We start from the raw sequence: 21,351 nt of genomic DNA on the forward strand, positions 1-21,351 counted from the left end.
TTATTTATTTTGCAGAACCAGGGATTGAACTCAGGCCCTTGCGCTTGCCAGAGAAGCTCTTATTCCACTGAGCCATCTCCCCGGCCCCCTTGGGGCCACTTTAATGACCTCATCTTGATCATGTGCAGAAACCATTTCCAAATGAGGTTGCATTCACATATACTAGGGATTTGAATTTCTGTTTTGTTTCTTGTTTTTCTTTTTAATGTATTTGGTACAGGGTCTCACTACGCAGTTCAGACTCATAGTATAGTGATCCTCCTGTTTTCTGCCTCCTTAGCACTGGGATTACAGGTGTGTGCTACGCTCACCCAGTCTTGGTGTGGGTTCAGTGTGACTGGGGGCAGGGGCAGCACAGCGTGTGGTGCCAGGATTGAATTCCAGTCCCTGTGTTTGCTTAAGCAGGCACTTAGTCCACTGAGCTATTTCACAGGCCCTTCAAATTTCAACATCTGTGAGAGAGATAAAATTTGACTAGTAGCAGATATAAATGTGGGAAACAAGTTTCTTTTCTTCTGTTTTCCTCTATCCTTCTCCCTAAGACAATGACTGATGTGGTGGGTAACCCAGAGGAAGAGCGCCGAGCCGAGTTCTACTTCCAGCCTTGGGCTCAGGAGGCTGTGTGCCGATACTTCTACTCCAAGGTACGTGCATGGGACAGTGGGAAAGTGACAAAGGGCAGTGGGTTTGGACACTTGGTGAGAGTCATTGGTGTTAAGTGCCAGTTTCTGATCTGTCTTATCCTCCACTTCCATTGTTTTCTCCTTAGGTGCAGCAGAGACGACAAGAATTAGAGCAAGCTCTGGGAATCCGGAATACATAGGGCTTCTTCTGCAGCCCTGATTTGGCTGTACCGATTCATTATTTGGGCCCTGTGCTGCTTGCCTCATAGTACCTGCCTTGGTCTTACTTAGGGCCTTCAGGGAGCTGTTGGTTCAAGGACAATACCAGAGTGAAGAGGGTCTCACAAGATACCTGTTAGCCTCTTCTCTTGTCCAATCCCTTCTTACCCCAGCTTCCCTTTGTCCCAGAGTTCCCATGTGCCTCTACCCTCCCCTGGTCTGCATCGGACCTCTAGATAGTGTTAGAGAGAGAACTTATAGCAGTAATCAGTGGTCTGAATGAACTGGGCCTAAGGCCAGGTGGTCTTTAAGGGGACCAACTATACTGATCCTGCCCTTCAGAGACCCAGGAGTTAAGAACTGTCACCTCCTCCTCCTAGACTCAGGCCTGGGGGTGCTCTGTAAGCTAGTTGACTTGCTCTCCTGATGACAGAGTCCAGTTTCTTTCACATGTTTGGAGCAAACTCTTCTTCCACTTGTTGCCCTCTAGCACTAAGGAATCCTGGTTTGGGCTCCACCAAGTCCCAGGTCAGTCCCCAGCCCTATAGATTGGCCTGCAGTCTTAGTGCTTCTCTTGACTCCTTAGTAGGGGTCCACATCAGTATTGGAGCATGTTCTTGAACTGTTGCTCTCTCCCACACACTCCGTGTAGCTGCCCTTTGTAGGATTCCCTTATGCCTGCCCTAGTCCTTGGTATTTGGGCAGGGGAATCTTGCCTTTCCCCGTCAGAGTCCCAGGCATCTAATCTTGGTACTGTAGATGCCAGCAGAGGCTGTTCCTGCTGTTGCTTGGAGGAATGACTCATTCACTCCTCCCAGCTCCCCTCTCTAAGGAGAAACAGGCCTAAAATCAAACGGGTAAAGCCCTGGGCCAGCCCTGTCTTCCTGTCCGTCTGCCCTGTTGATACTGGCTGGTGACTTCTAGGGCACTGAGGAGCAAAAGCGCCTAGGGCTGCAAAACAGCTCTGAGTTGGGTTTGTGACTCTTCCCTATCCCTGCCTCACAGGATTGTGACTCCCCAGCCCCTGCCCTCAAAGCTTCAGACCCCTCAGGTAGCAAGACCTCAGGATCTTGGCCCGTTGGAACTGAGATGGTTTTGCATCTCCAGGAGGGCCTTGGATTCCTAGAGGTTGTGCTGCCCCTGAGTTAGCATATCTCAGACTCGCAGACTCAACACAGCAGGGTGGGAGTCAGCTGGGCACATGAGGATTCTGCTCTGCATGGGCTCTGAAGCCACAGAACTGACAAAGGCACTGCTTGCCCACCCTCCTCAGGCTCCTGCGAGTACATTGTGTTACCCTTCGCCCCTGCCTGTTCTCCACTGGGGACAGCAGAGTGTTTGCCCCATTGTCCTCCTCTTGCCATATTTCTACCCCTCCAGCAAAGGTTCTCCAATGACACTGGACAACCCTGGGGCCGCTGAGCCTGGCCCGTCTCCTCCCTGAAAGGGAGGAAGCTCAGCACTCCTTCACAGTGTCTCAGTTGAAGATAAATTTTTATTAACAATTATGTTTTTTCATGGACCAAATTTTTTTTTGTATTGTCCCTTTATCATTGTCACCCACTTTTAATAAAATAATCTTCTGAAGGGTGAGTTCCTGCCTCCTATGGGAGAGCTCCTGAGTTCTTTTTCCTTTGCCACAGCCCAGCTTGCAATGCATTTTACTTGACAGATTTTTAATGAGAACCTGTTGTGTGCTAACCATGGTACCAGACACGGGATCTTCTCTGGACGCAGATCTCACCTTGGAGGTGATACCCCAGGCCAGGTCCTGCTTGATATTGTTGGACTGTACCACTGGGCCTTTGGGCCCCCTCTGGCTCCAGTTCAGCTACTGTGAGGTCAGTGGCACTGCAGTCTTGTCTCTCATCCCTCTGAGCTCCTTGGGCTGCTTCCTGGTTGGAGTGAGCTGCCCTCAGGTAACTGTGGTCCCTTAAGGTTGATGCATGCATCACCTCTAGGGATTGTCTCCTTGAGGTGTCTGTCCAGGTGTGGCCAAGGCCAAGGCTTGCACAACAGCTGGGACTTTAGGTTTTCTATGTTTACTGCAAAATAAGACCTAACTGGAAAATAATAGCTGAGCATTATCATAGGTGATGACCAGTGTCATCACGTGGAACATTATACCTTACTATTGTTCAGTGGCTACTCTGTAAAATGGTAAAGCAAAGATAGGCTGATTATGATTGAGACTGGCATTTTTGATTTCTAGTTAGGTCTTATTTTGGGAAAAACCCAGTACTTGAGTTGCACTCAAGGCTCTGAGAAGGATATCAATTTTCAGGACCAGTGTGTTGTCTTACAAGATAGCCCCTCATCCACCATTTGGAAGAAAGCTGGAGGTGATTATTTGCACTAACTAAAAACATGGGATTCTGCAGTTCTGTCTGCTCACCACCTAGTGATCACTGCTTTCTTCTTCTGTACCATTGTTCAAAAAGAAGAGGGCCAGGTGCGGTGGTGCTCATCTGTAATCTCAGCATTTGGGAAGCTGAAGCAGGAGGATCATCGTGATTTTGAGGCCAGACTGGGTTACATAGTGAAACCCTATCTCAAAGAAAACCTTTCCCCTCCATGGAAGAAAAACTTGCATCATTGCCTTGCAATAAGCAGCAATCCTTGTTCCTAATCTGGAACTTGGGGGCTTCTCATATGAGCAGGAAAAGTAGTGTGTGGGGCTGTCAGTTGGAGTGGAGAAAAGTGATGTCGACACCTGAGTGACATGTCTTCACTCTGGCTGATTATAAGTATAATGAATGACTGATGAATCACCAGGTAATTTCAAGCAAATAATCTACAGTTTCCTCTCGGGAAGAGTTCTAGTGGTACAGATAACTTCCTATAATGAGCCAGTTCTGCATGGGCAAATGCTTTTTGTACCACCTAAAACAATTATAAAGGCTAAGGGGAGAGGGAGCTATTTAGGCAAATTCAGGAGTGTTACTTAAGTATAAACATCCATTCTTCCGGGTCCCTATTATGTGCCAAGGGCAGAAACATCCTTTCTCTTCCATCTCCCATAATCAGTACCCCACCTGGCAGCCTGACACTGGTGACTTGTCTCAGTGCCAGTGCAATAAGGAGCAGGCTGTAGCCAGCAAGCCCTGTATAAGGCTTAACTTTGTTCTAATGGAAAAAAACAACTAATATTGTGTACCTTCCCCTCATGGAGGCTCTGGCCATGGGAGAATATGGTGGGCTTTTCCTGAGCGGTTCCTGAACTTTACAAGATTATCTGTAGTCTTTACCTCCTACCCACTTACCCTTCCTGCTGGTTGCACCCAGACTCTAACCCAGTGTGTTTTACTGTGCTGGCCAGTAGTGGCCCCCAGAGATGGTGACGCCCACTCAGCAGACTGCCAGACAGGAGGTCAGCACGTGAGCAGGCAGTGCTGGTGCTTTCTGCCCTCTAGGCCAAGGTGCAGGCCATTGGGAGGTGGGAGCCTTTTTGTTTCACTCCAGACCAGCCTGGAAACCAGAGCTCCTTAGTCAAACAGATGGCTGTGGGCGATGCAGAGCCTCAGCTGCTGAAAGTGCATCTGCTGGCTCCTTCCCTTAAAGTCACACTGCTTACTCTCATGCTTCTGAGCCCATAGAGCTCAGGAGGACACTGCTACCTGAGCTTTGGAAACAGCTGCATGGGTCCTGGCACTGTTCCCCTTTCTGACTTCTGGAAACTAGCTGTTAACCTGTGGGAGCTCCTCAAGGAGTGTGGAAACCCAAGAGAAGGAACTAAAGGAAACTTTGGCCACTGCTGTCCTTCACCCCAGAACTGTAGGCCACGTGGCGTCAGAGCCCTCTGACTTTGGCCTTCCCCTTTCCTTACTGCAAGATATACAGGTGGGGATTGCTTGAAGCCCATGAAGTCCCAGAGATGGCTACTGTGGCAACCAAGATGACCTTGTCTTTTATGTCCCCTGGGGTCTCAAACCTGGGCTGGGCTGCCTGCAAAGTAGGCCTGTACTTACTATGTGTCCTTATCCTTAAAAGCAGCCCATGTCTGCACCTGCAGTAGAGCTAGTATGGGGTCAGGAGGAAGATGAACTAGAGCAGCTAGGGGTGCGTAATTGCTGGAGTTAGGTGGGTAATTCTTACCTGTGATGGTGCATACCTGTAATTTTAGCCCTGAGGGAGGCTGAGGCAGGAAGATGGCAAGTTTGAATTCTACCAAGGCAACTTGACTGTCTCAAAAAGCAGGCTGAGGGGATAGGTAGTGGGAGACCCCTGGTTTCCACCCTCATTACTGTGGAATGGGGGTGGGGTAATCTGATACCTGCTACTAGAGTAACAGTAATAGGCTAATTACAATTTATTTCAGTGCTAGGAATCAAAGGGCATTGAGGGGGACCAGTCATTTGCTCCTTATCTGAGCTGTTTCTTGGCAGACCTCAAAATGAGACCAGTGCAAGAGGGGTAGGAAACTGGGCTGGGGCCAAGAGAAGCAGCTCGACAGCCGCTGCCAAACTAACAGCCTGCCCTCTGCCCTGGCCCTGGCCCCCACCTGTCTACCCTTTCCTCCGCTTTCCCTGGCTCTGCCAGACTCCCTATCTCCCTGGGCGCCAGCCTCCCAGCCACCCTGGAGGCGGGGCTTGGCTGTACCCTCGTGTGGTGGAGTTAAATGCTCCTGCCGGCACCAGCAGCTCAGGCAGAGAAGCGGCACCATGGCTGGCAAGAAAGTCTGCATTGTAGGCTCTGGCAACTGGTAAGCAGCTCTGTCAAGGGCCATGGGGAAGGACAGCTTCTCCATGTGCAGAGGGGTGGGGAGGAACGCCAGGAGCACAGGAAGCAGAGGGTGGGTAGGAAAAGCCCTTAGCTTCCTGCTCAGCCCCTGTGCTGTCTTCCATGCCTATGCATAGGACAAACAGTGCCCGGACCTCCCTGGCCGTGTGCCTGCCTGGGCAGCTGCACCTGTTTGCCATAGGAAGGCAACCAGGGCACTCCCTTCTCTACCCAAAAGGCTCCTTGGGCTTGGGGGTTGGGATCGGAAGGCTGGTCCTCTCCTCTAGCAGCAAAGTGTGTGGTGGAGTAAGGATCCTTTCTCTTGTCAGGTCATGGAGGACACATTTGGCACAGGGGTGGAGGTGACTATAAAGATGAAAAGTAGATGATCTGGTGGGCTGCTGTTAAATCCTGGGATGAGACTATCCCAACCCCTGCCAGTGTTCCCTCTCACACCACACTCCTCCACTTTCTTGTGTTGTCCTCCTGCCAGGGGCTCAGCCATTGCCAAGATTGTGGGTGGCAATGCAGCCCAGCTGTCCCATTTTGACCCACGGGTGACCATGTGGGTGTTTGAAGAAGAAGTTGGGGGCAGAAAGCTGACAGAGATCATCAACACGCAGCATGAGAATGTCAAATACCTGCCAGGGCATAAGTTGCCCCCAAATGTGGTAAGCCCAGACACCCCGCAAGGAAGGGTCTTGAAGAGGGAAGGAAGTAACTGAGGGAAGCCCAGGAGTTAGCACTTGGGCTGCTGAGAGGGGCCACTTCAGGTGCCAGCTGGACTTGGAAAGCATCTGAAGAGGGCTGCTGTGGACACGGGATACCCACATTTGTGCTCTCCTAGGCACCTTGCCAGACTGAGGAGAACCTGAGCATATCTCCTGCTTCCAGGCTCCCAGACTGGAAAGGAAGGGGGGAGGCCAAGGAAGTTGGTCTCCATGGCAACCAAATTCTGGTGGTTAAGCTCCCAGATGCGGGGTCCAGGTAGTGCCTGTCTCAGGCTCTAACCCCATTATTCACTCACTGGGCAATTAGCAGACTTGAAGTTTGTTCATTGGACTTTAGGTCTTCAGTCCAATCCACGTGGCTCTCTCCCTACCTGGAGAGGGGGAGCAGGGAAGAGAGCAGAAAGGCTGGGGCTCTCACTTCCCAGTTGGGACCTTTGGAGGAGTAGTGTGATAAAATCTTACTCGGTCTCTTCCTCCCGCCAAGTCCAGGCAGCCTTTGGCTTCCCTCACTGTCCCATAGCCAAACGCTAGAAGAGCGCTGGCAGAGGGATCCAGGAGCCCTCAAGAACTCAGGACAACCACAGCAGGGGGAATCATGGTGGGGGGCAGGGAGTCAGAGGACTTGCTCCTCCAAGCTCAGCTTTCCCAGAGTTGGTCCCTAACACCCTTTCCATGTGAACCTGCTCCCAGCTTCCTCTTCAGCTTCTAGGTTTCCTGAATGAGCTCCCTAGGGGTTGGGGAGGTCTGCCAGGCCCCTGAGCACCTGCTCATCCCACAGGTAGCTGTCCCAGATGTGGTCCAGGCTGCCTCGGAGGCTGACATCCTGATCTTTGTGGTGCCCCATCAGTTCATCGGCAAGATCTGTGACCAGCTGAAGGGCCACCTGAAGGCAAATGCCATCGGCATATCTCTTATTAAGGTGCCAGGGACACCTTTGTCTGGATGGGCATAGAGTATATTTATCTGTTGTGAGGCTCAGGGTGGGGAAAGCAAGCAGAATAGCAAATGGCAGGCATAGGCTGAGTTCCCAGGGAAAAGAGAGGAGCTGACTTTGGAGAGGATTAAGAGTGACATGCTTGGGGCCATTGGCTGGAGGTTGGTTGGAAAGTAGATAAGAAAGTGATTTGGGGCACATGTCTTAGGGAAGTTAGGAGATTTACAAATAAGTCTTTCATATGAGAGACAGGGATTGATGGCAGGGGCAGGACTTACTCCTCCAACTCTAGTTTTCCCAGGTTTGGTTCCTAATACCCTTTCCTTCTAAAAGGCTGATTTGGAGGGCATGAGAGTGAAGGAGGCTGCTTGGGGATTTGGAGGGAATATACTGGCCCAGAGGAAGAAGTTTGGTACAGTGTATGGGAAGAGTTTCCCCATGGCTTGCTTTCCATTGCTGTCCACCCTCCTCACTGCCAGCCAAGGCTGGGCTGGAATGCACAGGACCTTTTGGGAGGGGCACTGTTAACAGTGTATTTGGAAAGGGCAGGATTTCTGGGTGGGAAGCCCTCAGCTGGGTGTAAAGAGCTGCTGGTCTGAGCTCCATCCTATGCCCAGGGGGTAGACGAGGGCCCCAATGGGCTGAAGCTCATCTCTGAAGTGATTGGGGAGCGCCTTGGTATCCCCATGAGTGTGCTGATGGGGGCCAACATTGCCAGCGAGGTGGCTGATGAGAAGTTCTGTGAGACCACTATTGGTGAGAGTGCCCCGAATAAACCACATAGCTCTATTGCTTCCCCTCCCCAAACTCTTCCCCTGCCCCTTAGCCACCTTCTTCCACAAGGCAGGGAGAGGAAGAGGTGTCAGAGGTGAGGGAGGGTTGGGGCATTCCTAGGGAGGGGGTTGCAGGTCCTGCTTAGGTGTGGGAAGAAGAGTCAAGAGGTCCCTGCTAGCAATCCCAGCTACTCAGGAGGCTGAGGCAGGAGCATGGCTAGATCCCAGGATTTGAAACCAGCCTGAGCAATACAGTGAGACCCTGTCTTAACAAAAACAAAAAAGGTCCCTCCTGAAAGCCTTGCCTATTCTTCACTTAAGGCTGCAAAGACCTGGCCCAGGGACAGCTCCTAAAAGACCTGATGCAGACCTCCAATTTCCGGATCACAGTGGTGCAAGAGGTGGACACAGTAGAGATCTGTGGGGCCTTAAAGGTGAGAAGGGGGCAGAAGTAGCTATAGGTTGGAGGTAAAGAAGACCTGGCTCATCTCTGCAAGTGCTGATAGCCCTGGCCTCTCCTAGGCCGTGGGTCCCTTTCTCCATGAAGCGTCTCCCACCAAGAACTTCAGAAGCAAGGGTAGGGCATACAGGCACGAGAATCCAAGTATCCTTCATATTGGCCAGTGAACCCTTCTCCCTTCCCCTTGTGCTCCCTGTGGGACATCCCTATCCTTGGCTCTAGGGGGTGGCCCAAGGGCAAAAGGAGATGCCAAGGTTAGTGGGAGCCAAGGCATCCAAGACACCTGGAAAGGTTCATGGCCAGAACTATGGATCCTGGGCAGCTGTGGACAAAGGATTACAGAATAGAACAGAATAGGCCTGGATGGCAGCATCAATTAGAAAGAAAAATGGCTCTCAGAAAATATTTTCAGAGATGCAGTATGGGGTAGGATCTAAGAAAGATGATGTGGCCTGAGGGGAAACCAGGAGGTGGCCAGTTGACAAGAACACCCACTCTGCATCCCTTTGCTTAGCACATGCGTCATGATGTGAGGGCATGAGGCAGGCACTGAGGGTGTCAACTGGGTGTGATGGGGGTCCTTTCTCACCCATGCCCTCTCCTTCCCAAGAACATAGTGGCTGTGGGAGCTGGCTTCTGTGATGGGCTGGGCTTTGGCGACAACACCAAGGCAGCAGTGATACGGCTGGGGCTCATGGAGATGATCGCCTTTGCCAAGCTCTTCTGCCATGGCCCTGTGTCCTCTGCCACCTTCCTGGAGAGCTGCGGTGTCGCCGACCTCATCACTACCTGCTACGGAGGGAGGAACCGAAAGGTGGCCGAGGCCTTCGCCCGCACTGGAAAGGTGGGCCCTGTGGGCATCCCTGTAGAGGTGCATCACAGCAGGCAGCTCCTCAACGCAAATATTAAAGACTGTATGGACCTGCCCACCTTTCCTTCCCTCCCATCTAAGCCCCAGACTGAGCAACCCTGCTTTCACACTGCCACCCACATGCCCTGCTTTCTTTACAGTCTATTGAGCAACTGGAGAAAGAGATGCTGAATGGGCAGAAGCTGCAGGGGCCCCAGACAGCCCGGGAGCTACACAGCATCCTCCAGCACAAGGGCCTGGTAGACAAGTGAGTGCCGCCTTGGGCTCCGTGGCCAGGGAGCTATAGGCCAGGGGAGCCTGCCCCCATCTACCATCTTCCTGAACTCTGTACAACCTGTAAAGTGGGCAGAGAAGGAATGTACATTTATGTTCAGTTTGAAGGGGCAGGAGCGCCTAGAGACCCCAGCCAGTTCATGGCCATGGCCTTGTTCTTATCTAGGGCTCTTTATGCTGCATTACTTGGACTACAGAGCCTTCCCTGTCCCTCTCTGTCTCTCTCTGTCTCTCTCTGTCTCTGTCTCTCTTTCTCTCTCTCTCTCCCCCTCCCTCTCTGTCTCTCTGTCTCTTTCTGTCTCTGTCTCTGTCCCTGTCACTCCCCTCCCCTCCCCTGTGGTATTTTGAGACAGAGTTTCACTGTGCAGTTCAGGCTGGCTTCAAACTCTATAGCCCAGGATGGCCTCAAACTCATGGTGATCCTCCTGCCTCAGCTTCCTGAGTGCTAAGATTACAGGCATATGCCACCACACCTGGCAACTTGTCCTTTCTCTGGGGATTAGAGCTCTGGGGGAGTATATCATGTCTCACTGTCCTACCTCTGACTGTCCCCTCAAGACTAGCCCTTCTGTCCCCTGTGCCTGTCCTATGTACTGAAGAGAATGGCTCTGTGTTAATGTCTCCTTTCCAGGGAGCATGGTGGGGTGACAGGCTAAGCAGAACACAGCTGGGCTCTGTTGGCCTGGGAAAGAATCCTAGAAGAATATGAAATAAGTTCAGAGGAGCAGCTCGTAGCCCTAGATTAAGGGAGCCTGGGTAAGGATGGCAAAGGAAACTGGTGCCTACTGACACCTCCACATAATGCATAAGCATACATTTACAGATCCATCTTGTCTTTTCTGTTTTGTCATGTTGATGATGCTGAGGCTCAAAAAGGGTAAATGAGTTGCCCAATGGGGAAAACAAAAGCAAATATGAAATCAGGGAGTTGTGTAGGGAGGTTTGATATGATAGTCTATTGAGCAGCTGGAGAAAGAGATGCTGAATGGGCAGAAGCTTCAGGGGCCCCAGACAGCCTGGGAGCCACACAGCATCCTCTGGCACAAGGGCCTGGTAGGCAAGTGAGTGCCGCCTTGGGCCCTGTGGCCAGGGAGCTATAGGCCAGAGGAGCCTGCCCTTATCCACCATCTACCGAACTTTGTACAACCTGTGAAGTGGGCATAGAAGGAATGCTGGGCAACCAGCAACCTGACCCTAAAACTCAGTGCTGGGGGATTTAGGTTCTCTGCACTAGAGTGTGCCTGAGATGCAGGGGGTAGGCAGGCTTGGGTGTACAGAAGTGGAAGCTTAGGAACTGGCTGAGGACTGGTGGGCAGAGAATGGACCAAGAGCAGGAGATTAAGCTGGGCGTCTCCCTCTGCTCTAGGTTCCCACTGTTTATGGCCGTGTACAAGGTGTGCTACGAGGGCCAGCCAGTGGGTGAATTCATCCGCTGCCTGCAGAATCATCCAGAACACATGTGAGTGGAGCCAGGGCCCAGGACAGGCAGCTCTTTTTACCCCATCAGACACAAGGTGAAACTTGCAGCTGGTTGGCCTCCAGGATCTCCAGGACTCCTCAGCAATCAGTTGTCTCAGCTTTTCGTTGGAGACCAGAGGCTGTGGCTCAGCTACACACTTGGAGTTTCAAACTGAGAGGGCTGCAGCCTGTTGCTGTAAATGGAGCTGCCCTGTCTTTCTCCAGATGTAGTTTTCTCCCTGGCCTAGGGAGGGGCAGAATCAAGGCCCAGTGCTGCCTGCTCTGGGGCGGGGGATGGGGGGGGGAGTAGTGGAAGGGACACCAAGGCAAGGGCTGCCAGTCTCTGCCTTGCACAGACCAGAAACTTGTCCCCAACCCTGATGAAGTGGTTAAAGAAGTATCTTAGCCATAGAAAGGATAAGGCCAGGGCCACCAGGGAGGGATCTGAGTATTTCAGCTGACAGCCCCAAGCCCACACAGCATCAATGGATCTCAGCTTTTGGTAACAAAATACAAAGATCTTAAGCAACCCCCTCCCTGCTTCTCCTAGCAACATTTGCATCATCAAAAACCTCTGGTTGTCCCTTTTCCTCCTCCCTCAGGCTGCCCTGGCACAAGAGTAGCTTCCTGCTGGCACCTCTGCCCCTGGGGCTTGCTATTCTCCCCAGGGACTTTCTGGATCCTAGACCTTTGCCAGCTCCTCCCCACCCGAAGTGACCTTTCCAAATCTTCCCTTGCCCTGCCTGCCAGCACCCTCTTTGGGGAACAGAAACTTAATCTGCTGACAGCTACACCTTTTCATAGCAAGTTCAGCTTGCTGGGTTCAGATGACCTTTGTGCTTGCCCAGCCCCCCTATTCAGAGCTCTGACTGGAAGATGTGTAGAGAGCTGGGCTCTTCCTGCTGTTGTCTGCCCAGAGGCCACCCTGGCCCTACTGCCTCCTCCCTAACCCTGCACCTCTTTCTCATCTGCCTCTAAGCAACCAGGACAGCTAACCAGCACCTGGCATCTGGAGGGCTAGGGCTAGAGAGTGCTTGGGATAGTGGGTGGGCACTGATATTCCAATGCCAGCTCCCTCTCCTTGAATGAGGGTCTCCTTATGAGGTACTGAGCATTAGGACAGCAGGAGCTGGGGAGCTTGAAGAGGAGGAAGAAAAGAACCACCCTGATCACTGGGGTGAGGGGCAAACAGGAGCCGGGAGAGGAGTGTGCTTTACACTGGCTTTGCTCCAAGACTAGGTGGCAGCAGGGGAATGTCCCAGGTCAGCAGCCTAGGCCCCTAGCTATAAATAGGCCCTGAGAGCAGAGGCTCCTGTGTCCAGCAGGGGTCTGCGCTTCCCTTTCCTGTTTGGCAGGACCTGACACACTGGTGCCCGGAGGCTTTGTGTTAACCCTCTCTCACACCCCAGCAAATCAGGGTGTCCCTTTTGGCTGCCATTCAGAATTTGGTCTGACCATGAAGGACAGAGCTACCCTGAACAGGCTGCAAGATGAGGGGCACAGCCGCCTCAGGCCTGCCTGGGTTGGGTCCAGACACTGAGAATCTACAGCTGCCCTTCCCGGAGGTTAAGGTGGGCCAGAAGCCTTCCAACACCTTTGCCTACTTCTGTTCAATGCACAATGAACTGTGAATCCCAGGTCTTTCGTTGGTCACCTGTCCACCCAATAAAAGCGTGGCTGTTCCAGTAACAGTTGAGAAGGGGCTTCATTCATTGCATGTGAGATTGTACATGCTGTCGTGTATCAGTACCTGCATGCTTATACCGTTACCACAGGGCAAATGAAAAAAATCCCCCCTCCATAATTGCAGCCACTCGGTCCAACAGAGGTGCCCACTCAGTCCCCTTCTCCCTCCGCGGCCAGCGCTCCACGCCCCGTCTTTCCTAAAGCTATCTCCCGGACTTTATTAGAGGTTTTATCACGCCGCCTGCAAACGGGGAGTTCACACTAGTTACTTTGAGAGTAAACCATGGGCAGGACCTCGCGGCGCCAGTCAGGTCTCACCTGAGCTCTGCCCTCAGCGGGAGCACCCGGAGAAGGCTGCTCCAGGCCCTAGGGGGCGCGCAGTCCACGCCGAAGGGCAGGCTCCGAGAAAATCTACCTGACTACCGGAGACGTCACCGAGCTGTAAGCTGGGGATTGGGTGATTCTCGTTCTAAACTTTCCGGTTCCCGGACTCCAGTTACCACAGACGCTCTCTTGATGAAGCGTAACCACAACCCCCAGAATCCAATGGGCTCCTCAGGGAGGAAGGCTCGTCTGAGGATGCGTCGCAAGGATAACTGACCCGGAAGCCGGAAGTTCAAAGCCGGGCACCCGTTTGGGTATGGCAGGGCGACTCCCTCCATAAGGGGCGGGCTTTTGCTGGGCCGGGCGTCGGCTTGCTTCCCGAGGTTGGAAGCGAGACCTGGAGGCCGAAGCGGGCGGGAAAAAGCCGCTTTCTACGCCAGTAGCTGAGGCGTATAGGGTTGTTCTCGGGTCGCCACCCGCACGTGTGTCGTCCTGGGCGTGGCTTTCGGGCCTAGGAAGTGCAGACCGTGGCGGCAGGACGCTGCGGGTGTGCAGGGAGGCCTCGGTCGGACGCGAGGGAGAGGCAGAACCCAGGTACGCCTCGGGCCACGGCCGAGAAAGCGCTCCCCTCGGGCCGCCCGCTTCCTGCTCCTCCCCGTCTTCCCGGCTGCGTCTTCGGCGCCCTTGTGGGCTCGGCCGCGAGCGCCGCGCGGCTTTAGGTAGGGCAGCCCGGCTGAATCGCCGCCGCGCTCGCGTCTGGCCTCATCCTGGCCTGGCGTCTAGCCGCGGCCGGATTCCCCCTCCTTCTCTCTTTGTGGTATCAGGGATTGAAGTCAGGACCTTGTACTTGCCAGGCAAGCGCTTATTCTACTGAGCTATCTCCCCAGCCCAGTGGTGGTTTAAATTCTTTGCACCTCTCTAAAAAGACAGCACCACCCCTGCACCTTGTCCCAAGCCTCCGCTCTGCTTCCGAACTAACTCACCCACCCTGTTCCACCTCGGGTAACAGAATATAGGATTCGTAGCTTACCACCATAAGCTCCTTTAGACAGCAGCCGTATTCATTTGTGCGCCCTTGTAGGATGATTATGTGCTCCAAGTGCGAAATAAACTAGTGAGTCTAGGTGGATGTAAATTGACCCATTTGAAGGAATGAATTTTCAAAAGAAAGCTGAGTCTTGAGGTCCTCCCATACTTAGAGGGCCAAAAAAGAGAACCCTAACAAATTGCACCCTTATGGTATTTTATGATTTTAATGGGTTTTTGCAAAACCCGTAGTTCCATCCTTTTTTTCATCACTTCATAATAGAGACCCAGCTTTGTGCCTCACAGCGCTCTGTACTGGAGGTTGGAAAGGTTGAAAGTAGGGCTTTCACCCTGAACTACAGCCCCAACCCCCCCCCCTCCGCCCCCCTTTCCCAAGCTGGGCACAAATTTACAATCCTGCCTTAGCCTCCATGTTGGGATCACATGTCTGAGCCAAGATGCTAGGCTCCAGCTTTGTGCTTTATTATTTTTTCTTTGTGCTTTATTGAGAAGATGATTTTTCCTTAAATGAATGAGAATGTTCTTCCAGTCTGAGAAGTTTCCTTCATTTTCCGAGGTTAAATCTTCTCACTGGACTTCTGGTTTCATTTTCTCCTAGACTGTCTTCAGTGTGGTTCCATTTTTCCCCACCACACTTTTATCCTCAATTTAATCACCATCTTCTTCCCTTTTAAAAGGTACTCACACCAAAGCCAGGCTTGGTGATGCACGCCTGATCCCAGCCCTTGAGAGGCTGAGGCAGGAGGATTGCTCTGACTTGAGGCCAGCCTGGGCTACAAAGTGAGTTCAAGACCAGCCTGAACTGTGTAGTGAAATCCTGTCGCTCCTCCCCAAAATCACATTTTCCTTATCAATATGCAAACAAAACTAGAGTTATCTTGATCTTGTCATTCAATCTACAGTTCTATCACTTTCCCTTAACCATAAGAACATGTTTCTCCTCTTTGGGTAAGAGGTTTATGATCTTAATAATCTGTTTTTGTTTGTCCTGGGAAAGTGCTAGACACACACCTGACCAGGAGAGATTGTAGGCTGGTGGCAGCCCTGGCTGAGATCTGTGCTATTTGATGCATGCTGCCTGTTCCACTTCATTGCATTAACTCAACATCCACCCTAGGCCTTAGTAACCTGGCCACCCATTCCATCCTGTGCTCCCATCTGACCAGACTTCATGACACTTTGCCAGTTTTTATTCTGGCCAGACACACAGGAAGGATATAGCACATTTGTCCAGTGGCTGGTACAGAGATGATTTTTAACCAGGAAGGAAAATGTAGCTAAATGAACTATCACCCTCTATATGTGTAGAGTGAGTTTCTTTTTCTTTTCTTTCTTTTTTTTTTTTTTTTTTTTTTGTTTTTTAGGGAAGAGTCTACAGGGTGTTCAGGGTCTCAATACTAGATCAAGGACTGGGGAGATGGCTTAGTTGAATAAGCGCTTCCCTGGCAAGCACAAGGGCCTGAGTTCAATCCCTGGTTCCGCAAAAAAAACCAAAAAACAACTAGATCAGACCCTTAGTGATCCACCTGTTTATAGCCTCCCAAGAGCTGGGATTACAGGCACGCCCTGTCTCAGATGCTCTCAGTGTGCCCTGGGGGCAGGGCTGGCATGGCAGGCCTGGGGATCAAACCCCCAGCCCCTGCACCTGCTTGCAGGCACTTTCATCTGCTGAGCTGTTTGGCTGGCCCTGTATAGAATTTCCTATCCGCCTTTTTTCTTATTGTCTTCTTCCAGTTGTTGCTCCCTTGGCCTCTGTCTCTTGGTTTTATTTTTATTTAAGACAGGGTCTCACTCTAATTCAGGTTGGGTCCATCCTCTGGGCCCGCCTGAAAGGAAGTGTTAGCCATTCCATTTGTTTATTTATTGCAGGCCCTTGCACTTGCCAGGGAAGCGCTTATTCCACTGAGCCATCTCCCCGCCCAGTGTTAGCCATTCCAGCTCACACAAGAGCACTTACGTGTCCCCTACCCCACTGTCAATTGTCTATACCAGTTTGAGATTATCTTTTCCCAGATGCTCCACTTTTTGAGACAAGTTATAGTTGTGTTGCTGAGGCTGGTCCTGAATTCTTCATCATAAACTATTGTCTCCTGCCTCAGCCTCCCAAGTAGTTGGTACCAAAAGTATGCTACCACCGCCTAGCCCAAGTTACGAACACTAATTAGGTGTTTTTCACCTAAGTAGATGCCTTACTGTGTAACCCAGGCCAGCCTTGAACTTGGATTCCTACTGCCCCAGGCCCCCAAATTCAGGGGTTACAGGTGTGTGCTGCCATATCTGGCTTTGGTCAGTCTTAATTTCAGTTCTCTGAATAGAAGGTAGCATGGGCCGGCTACTGGGCGTGGTTGCGCACACCTGTAATCCCTGCTCTTGGGAGACTGTAAACAGGAGAATCACTGAGTCCGATCTAGTAGTGAGACCCTGAACACCCTGTAGTCCCTTCCTTAAAAATACAAAAAAAAAAAAAAATAATAATAATAATAATAATAATATTAGGGCAGGCCAAATAGCTCAGCAGATTAAAGCACCAGCACGCAGGTGCAAGGGCTGGGGGTTCGATCCCTGGGCCTGCTGTGCTGGCCCCGCCCTCAGGGCAGGCTGAGACTGCAATTGAGACTGGGCGTGGTGGCATGCGCCTATAATCCCAGTTCTTGGGAGGCTGTAAACAGGTGGATCACTACAAGTCCGATCTAGTAAGTGAGACCCTGAACACCCTGTAGACTCTTCCCTAAAATACAGGGGGAAAAAAAAAGGTAACTCAGTCCCCAATTGAGGAACATTCTGTTCTGAACAAGGGATTCATATACTAAACTTGCTCTTTTTTCCCAGCTTACAATAGCAAGGGAAGAGTTAAATTAGAGGTAATATATCTCATGCAAATATGAGTTAAAATTTACTGGGGACAGGATCTAGGAAGATTGTTTTTAGCCCTTGGAACAAGTTCTTAATGTTCAATTTAGAATTTAGAATTAATGCTATTAGAAGGTTAAGTATAATTCAAATAATATAAAAGTACTGTTGGCATTATTTCATATTATGGCTTAAACATGTTTTAAGACTAACTACTGTGAACAAGGTTGTTTTTATGGGGAAGGAAATTATGGGGAAGGATATTGCAATAACTGTTTACTAATGTTAAACCCTAGCTACTTCTATGAATTTCCTATGAGTCAAAAAACTGATACACACCAAGTAATATATACCAGTTCAGATCAGTTCTGAGTGGGCCAGTGGCCTTTCTCCACAAGTGTTGAGAGCCAGTTGGCAGTGTAATTGCATTCAGATGTACCTGGTTTCCACCTTGTGTCTGTCTTGTGCACAACCACGGGGTAGCCTTACAAGACTGTTGTGTTGGGCCATTCAGTGTAGAGTATGGACAGACTAAGCAACAGGATGCAGGTTAGAGAATGATGCAGCCCTCCCTAGAGGAGGGCTGGGCTGGGGACAGGAATCCTTAGCCTTTGTCTGATTGCAGTATCTCTTTGTAGGGAACACCATGCCAACTAGCAAGCAGCTAGCTGACATCGGCTACAAGGCCTTCTCAGCCTCCATGATGCTCCTCACTGTGTATGGGGGCTACCTCTGCAGCGTCCGGGCCTACCATTACCTGCAGCTACGCAGCGCCCGGCGCCAGGCCGCCGAAGAACAGAAGGGCTCAGGAGTCCTGTAACATGGGAGTGTTTTCTCCTGAGCATGCTGTGGAAAGATGTCACCTGCTGATTTCCAGATCAAGAGGACTAGGAGCTGGATGGTTTCCAAACGTGCTGAAAGAACATGCCCAGGGTTCCTGTGGTACTGCCAGTTCAGCAGTATACAGTTTGTGGAGGCTGTTGAACCCCATGAATGTGGGAGTGAAGTAAACCTATAGACATTAAATGTTTTGCCATGTCTATGTTTTGTTTTTGTTTTTATTTTCAGTTTTTGACAAATGGACCGGATTACCGTATTTTCAAAATAATTCATTAGTACGATTTTTATATGCATAATGATCACATTTATCATAGTTTTACCATATCTTGAACTTTTTTTTTTTTTTTTTTGAGATTGTCTCAATATGTAGGTTCAGAAAAAAAAAAAATCCTTTTCAACTTTTGGGGGCCTGCCAGTTAGCTCAGTTGTTTTAAGTGCCTGCTAAGGCAAATACAGTCAGACACAGGATACTGTGGTTCAATCCCCAGATCCTCATGCCTTACCAGACCTGCTCTTAAGGCATCCTGAGCCAGCCAAAAAAAAAAAAAACAGCAAAAACCAGACGTCAATATGTAGTTCAGGGCTGGTGAGATGGCTCAGTGGTCTAAAGCACCTACTTAGAACAAGGTTAGCAATGCACAGGGACCGCGGTTCAATCCCCCAGCACCACATGCCAGCCAGCCCCGCCCCCTGGTGGGCTGAGCTGGCCACACACACACATACACAAAAATAAATAAACAATAATTAAAAAAAAATATATGTAGTTCAGGCTGGTGCTGAACTCCTAGCAATTCTGCAACAACCTCCCAAGTGCTGGGATTACCACACCTGGCTTCTTTTTCACATCAGTAGGTAGCTCCTTTTAGATTTGGATCTAGTATTCTGTTAGCTGTATGTGTTACAGGTTTGACTGAAATGGTATTTAGGGTTTTTTTCATGGGAGGACTAAGAGTTTTGGGTTGCTTGCGGTTGTACACATAGTTTCAGCAGGTGGTCAACTGATTGGAGACCACTTTTAGTTTTTTGTTTGTATTTAGTACAGCGTCTACAGGGTCTCACCATGTAGATTGGACTCATAGTGATTGCCCAGTGTTCAGCCTCCCAAGAACTGGGATTACAGGTGTGAGTCACCATGCCCAGCCTAGTCTCAATTGCAGTCTCAGGGCGCTCCCATGGGTGGGGCCCTAGCATGGGAGGCTAGGGATGGAACCCTGGAGCAATCACGCAGAATAAATGCTTTGGTTTTAAAAAAAGAAAAGAAAATGTTCAATTGAGAAGGGCAAATATAAAGGGAGAGGGGGAAGGGAAGGAACGGAATTTTTTTTTTTTAATGAGAAAAGGAAAAAGAAAAAGAAATTGGGCTGGGTGTGGCTGCACACACCTGTGTTCCCAGCACTCAGGAGGCTGAGGCAGGAGGATCTCCGCAAGAGTTTAACAGCCTGGGCCAGGGAGATGGCTCAGTGGAATAAGTGCTTCCCCAGCAAGCGCAAGAGCCTGAGTTCAATCCCCGGTTCCAGGGGGTGGGGGAGAGAGTTTAACAGCCTGTGTTACAAAGCAAGTTCAAGGCCACCAGTCTGAAATGCATAGCAAGACCCTATCTCAAAAACACAAAAACAGGCCGGCCAAATAGCGGATTAAAGCGCTGTGCTCAGGCAGATGCAGCGCAACAGCTGTTCTTTTGGGTTTAGGTGTCCTTCCTTCCATTTCCCCAGCCCCTATTTTATACTTTCTTTTGCACTTGACAGGATAGCCACATTTGCCACAAGTCGAATTCTGAAGGTGGTAGGCCTTAGAGCCACAGCGGCGGCACAACATGTGCGTCCTATTACGATGCTTTCCAAACGATGATGTTCCCTTCATCATCTCACTTGTGCCACTGACAGCAAGGAGACTGGAAGAGAAGGCACTTGTGCTGCATGACTGAACATTTTCTTCCTATTTTGGTTACTTTTTTCTCATCGCTGAGACAAACTAACATGCCCAAGTTAAGGAAAAGAAAGTTTATTTAGATAAGTGGCTGCTTCAACAAAGCAGTCAGGCTCAGGTTGCTGTGGTTTGATCCCCACAACTCAAGCCAGCCAAACCTGCCCTGAAGGCATTTGGAGCAAAAAAAAAAAAAAAAAAAAATCCTGGGGCCGGGGAGATGGCTCAGTGGAATAAGCGCTTCCCTGGCAAGCATAAGGGCCTGAGTTCAATCCCTGGTTCTGCAAAAAAAAAAAAAAAAAAAAAAAAATGTTGAGCTTTCAGTCTATAATGTACTGGCTGCACGGCAGGGTGTCATGGTGGAGGCAGCGCAACACAGCAAAAGCAGTAAGAGCAAAAAGGGAGAGGAAGCTAAGTGGCGCACGCCTGTAATCCCAGCACTCAGGAGACTGAGGCAAGAGGATTGCTGTGAGTTTGAGACCAACTTGGGATAAAAAGTGAGCTCAAGGCCAGCCTGAGCTATGCAGTGCAACTATCTGAAAAAGACAAAAAATAGAGGGAGAAGAGCAGAAAGAGACCTCCCTCCTTTGTGTCGCATGCAGGCCATCCGCCATAGGCCGGGTGTAGCACTCACACCCACAGTTGCAGCCTCGGCCCATGAATCAGTCAAACTCCAGAAGCCTCATGACTGCACGAGGCTTTGGGCAGGGGGGAACGGACGTCTACACATACACCATAACAATCTATTACACGTTTTGGTTACTTACACTTTCAGTTTCTCATATCAGAGAAACAATGTGATGCTGGTCTTTTTGTTGTTTTTGACAGGTTCTCCCTCTGCAGTCCAGGCTGGCCTTGAACTCGCTATATATCCTAGGCTGACCTTGAACTCAACTGTTCTGCCTGCCTCAGCAGCCTAAATGCTGAAATTACAAGTGTATACCTCCACACCTGGCTCTGCAGTGCAGTATTTACATGTGTGTCCAATTTATTTAAGAATATGGACTCAAGGTAGATGCACTTAGCTAGAAACGTCTCAAGCCTGGGCCGGCCAAATAGCTCAGCAGATTAAAGTGCCTGCAAGCAGGTGCAGGCGTCAGGGGTTTGATCCCTGGGCCTGCTGTGCCGGCCCCGCCTCCCAGGGCTCACTGAGACAGCAATTGAGACTAGGAGTGGTGGCGCACACCTGTAATCCCAGCTCTTTGGAGGCTGTAAACAGGAGGATCACTATGAATCTGATCTAGTAGTGAGACCCTGTAGACCCTTCCCTAAAATACAGGAAAAAAAAGGAAATGTCTCAAGCTTATTCTTTATGGCAGAGTAGTACTCCATTGTATAAAAACCCTATATCTTTATGCACTTATGAGTTGATGGACACTGGGGCTATTCCCAACAGTTAGCCACTACAAACTGCTTCTGTAAATATGATTATGCATATATTGCTGTACTATGATGCCTTAAATTCTTTGGGGAAGATCGCAAGAAGGGCTATATAGCTGGGTCAAATGTGTCTCCTGTAGTCCTAGTTTTTTGAGGAATCTCCCCTCTGATTTGCACAGTGGTTGCACCATTCTATAATCCAACAGTGGAGAAGGGTTTGTTTTCCCCACAACTCCACCA

At 50.3% G+C, this 21,351-nt stretch overlaps 3 protein-coding genes across 5 annotated transcripts in view; all 3 read left to right on the plus strand.

Annotated features, from left to right (window-relative positions):
- Smarcd1 (SWI/SNF related, matrix associated, actin dependent regulator of chromatin, subfamily d, member 1) overlaps positions 1-2,435 on the plus strand; it is a 16,800-nt gene extending 14,365 nt beyond the window's left edge. The window contains exons 12-13 of the mRNA XM_004637802.3: positions 543-644; positions 770-2,435. Of these exons, the coding sequence (XP_004637859.1) occupies positions 543-644; positions 770-823 (156 nt within the window). The 3' untranslated portion in view covers positions 824-2,435. The remainder of the gene's footprint in view (positions 1-542; positions 645-769) is intronic.
- Positions 2,436-5,319: 2,884 nt separating this feature from the next.
- On the plus strand, positions 5,320-12,750 carry Gpd1 (glycerol-3-phosphate dehydrogenase 1). Of its 2 annotated transcripts, none has more exons than XM_004637804.2 (8): positions 5,320-5,544; positions 6,055-6,232; positions 7,071-7,211; positions 7,844-7,982; positions 8,321-8,433; positions 9,070-9,303; positions 9,471-9,577; positions 10,970-12,750. In XM_004637804.2, exons 1-8 carry the CDS (start codon positions 5,504-5,506, stop codon positions 11,064-11,066), a joined length of 1,050 nt encoding a protein of 349 aa, XP_004637861.1. In that variant the 5' UTR covers positions 5,320-5,503; the 3' UTR covers positions 11,067-12,750. The 2 variants fall into 2 exon arrangements, with proteins under 2 accessions (XP_004637861.1, XP_023578551.1); XM_023722783.1 differs by lacking the exon at positions 9,471-9,577 and adding an exon at positions 10,558-10,664 and having other exon boundaries at positions 5,437-5,544.
- A 564-nt stretch (positions 12,751-13,314) lies between these two features.
- Positions 13,315-18,010, plus strand: LOC101563825 (cytochrome c oxidase assembly protein COX14). Of its 2 annotated transcripts, none has more exons than XM_023722818.1 (2): positions 13,315-13,385; positions 17,607-18,010. In XM_023722818.1, the coding sequence occupies exon 2, from the start codon at positions 17,615-17,617 to the stop codon at positions 17,786-17,788; it is 174 nt and encodes a 57-aa protein (XP_023578586.1). In that variant the 5' UTR covers positions 13,315-13,385; positions 17,607-17,614; the 3' UTR covers positions 17,789-18,010. The 2 variants fall into 2 exon arrangements, with proteins under 2 accessions (XP_023578586.1, XP_023578585.1); XM_023722817.1 differs by lacking the exon at positions 13,315-13,385 and adding an exon at positions 13,393-13,665.
- The last annotated feature ends 3,341 nt before the right edge of the window (positions 18,011-21,351 follow it).

Source organism: Octodon degus, unplaced genomic scaffold, assembly GCF_000260255.1.
Source record: "Octodon degus isolate 3935 unplaced genomic scaffold, OctDeg1.0 scaffold00093, whole genome shotgun sequence".
Classification (NCBI taxonomy): domain Eukaryota; kingdom Metazoa; phylum Chordata; class Mammalia; order Rodentia; family Octodontidae; genus Octodon; species Octodon degus.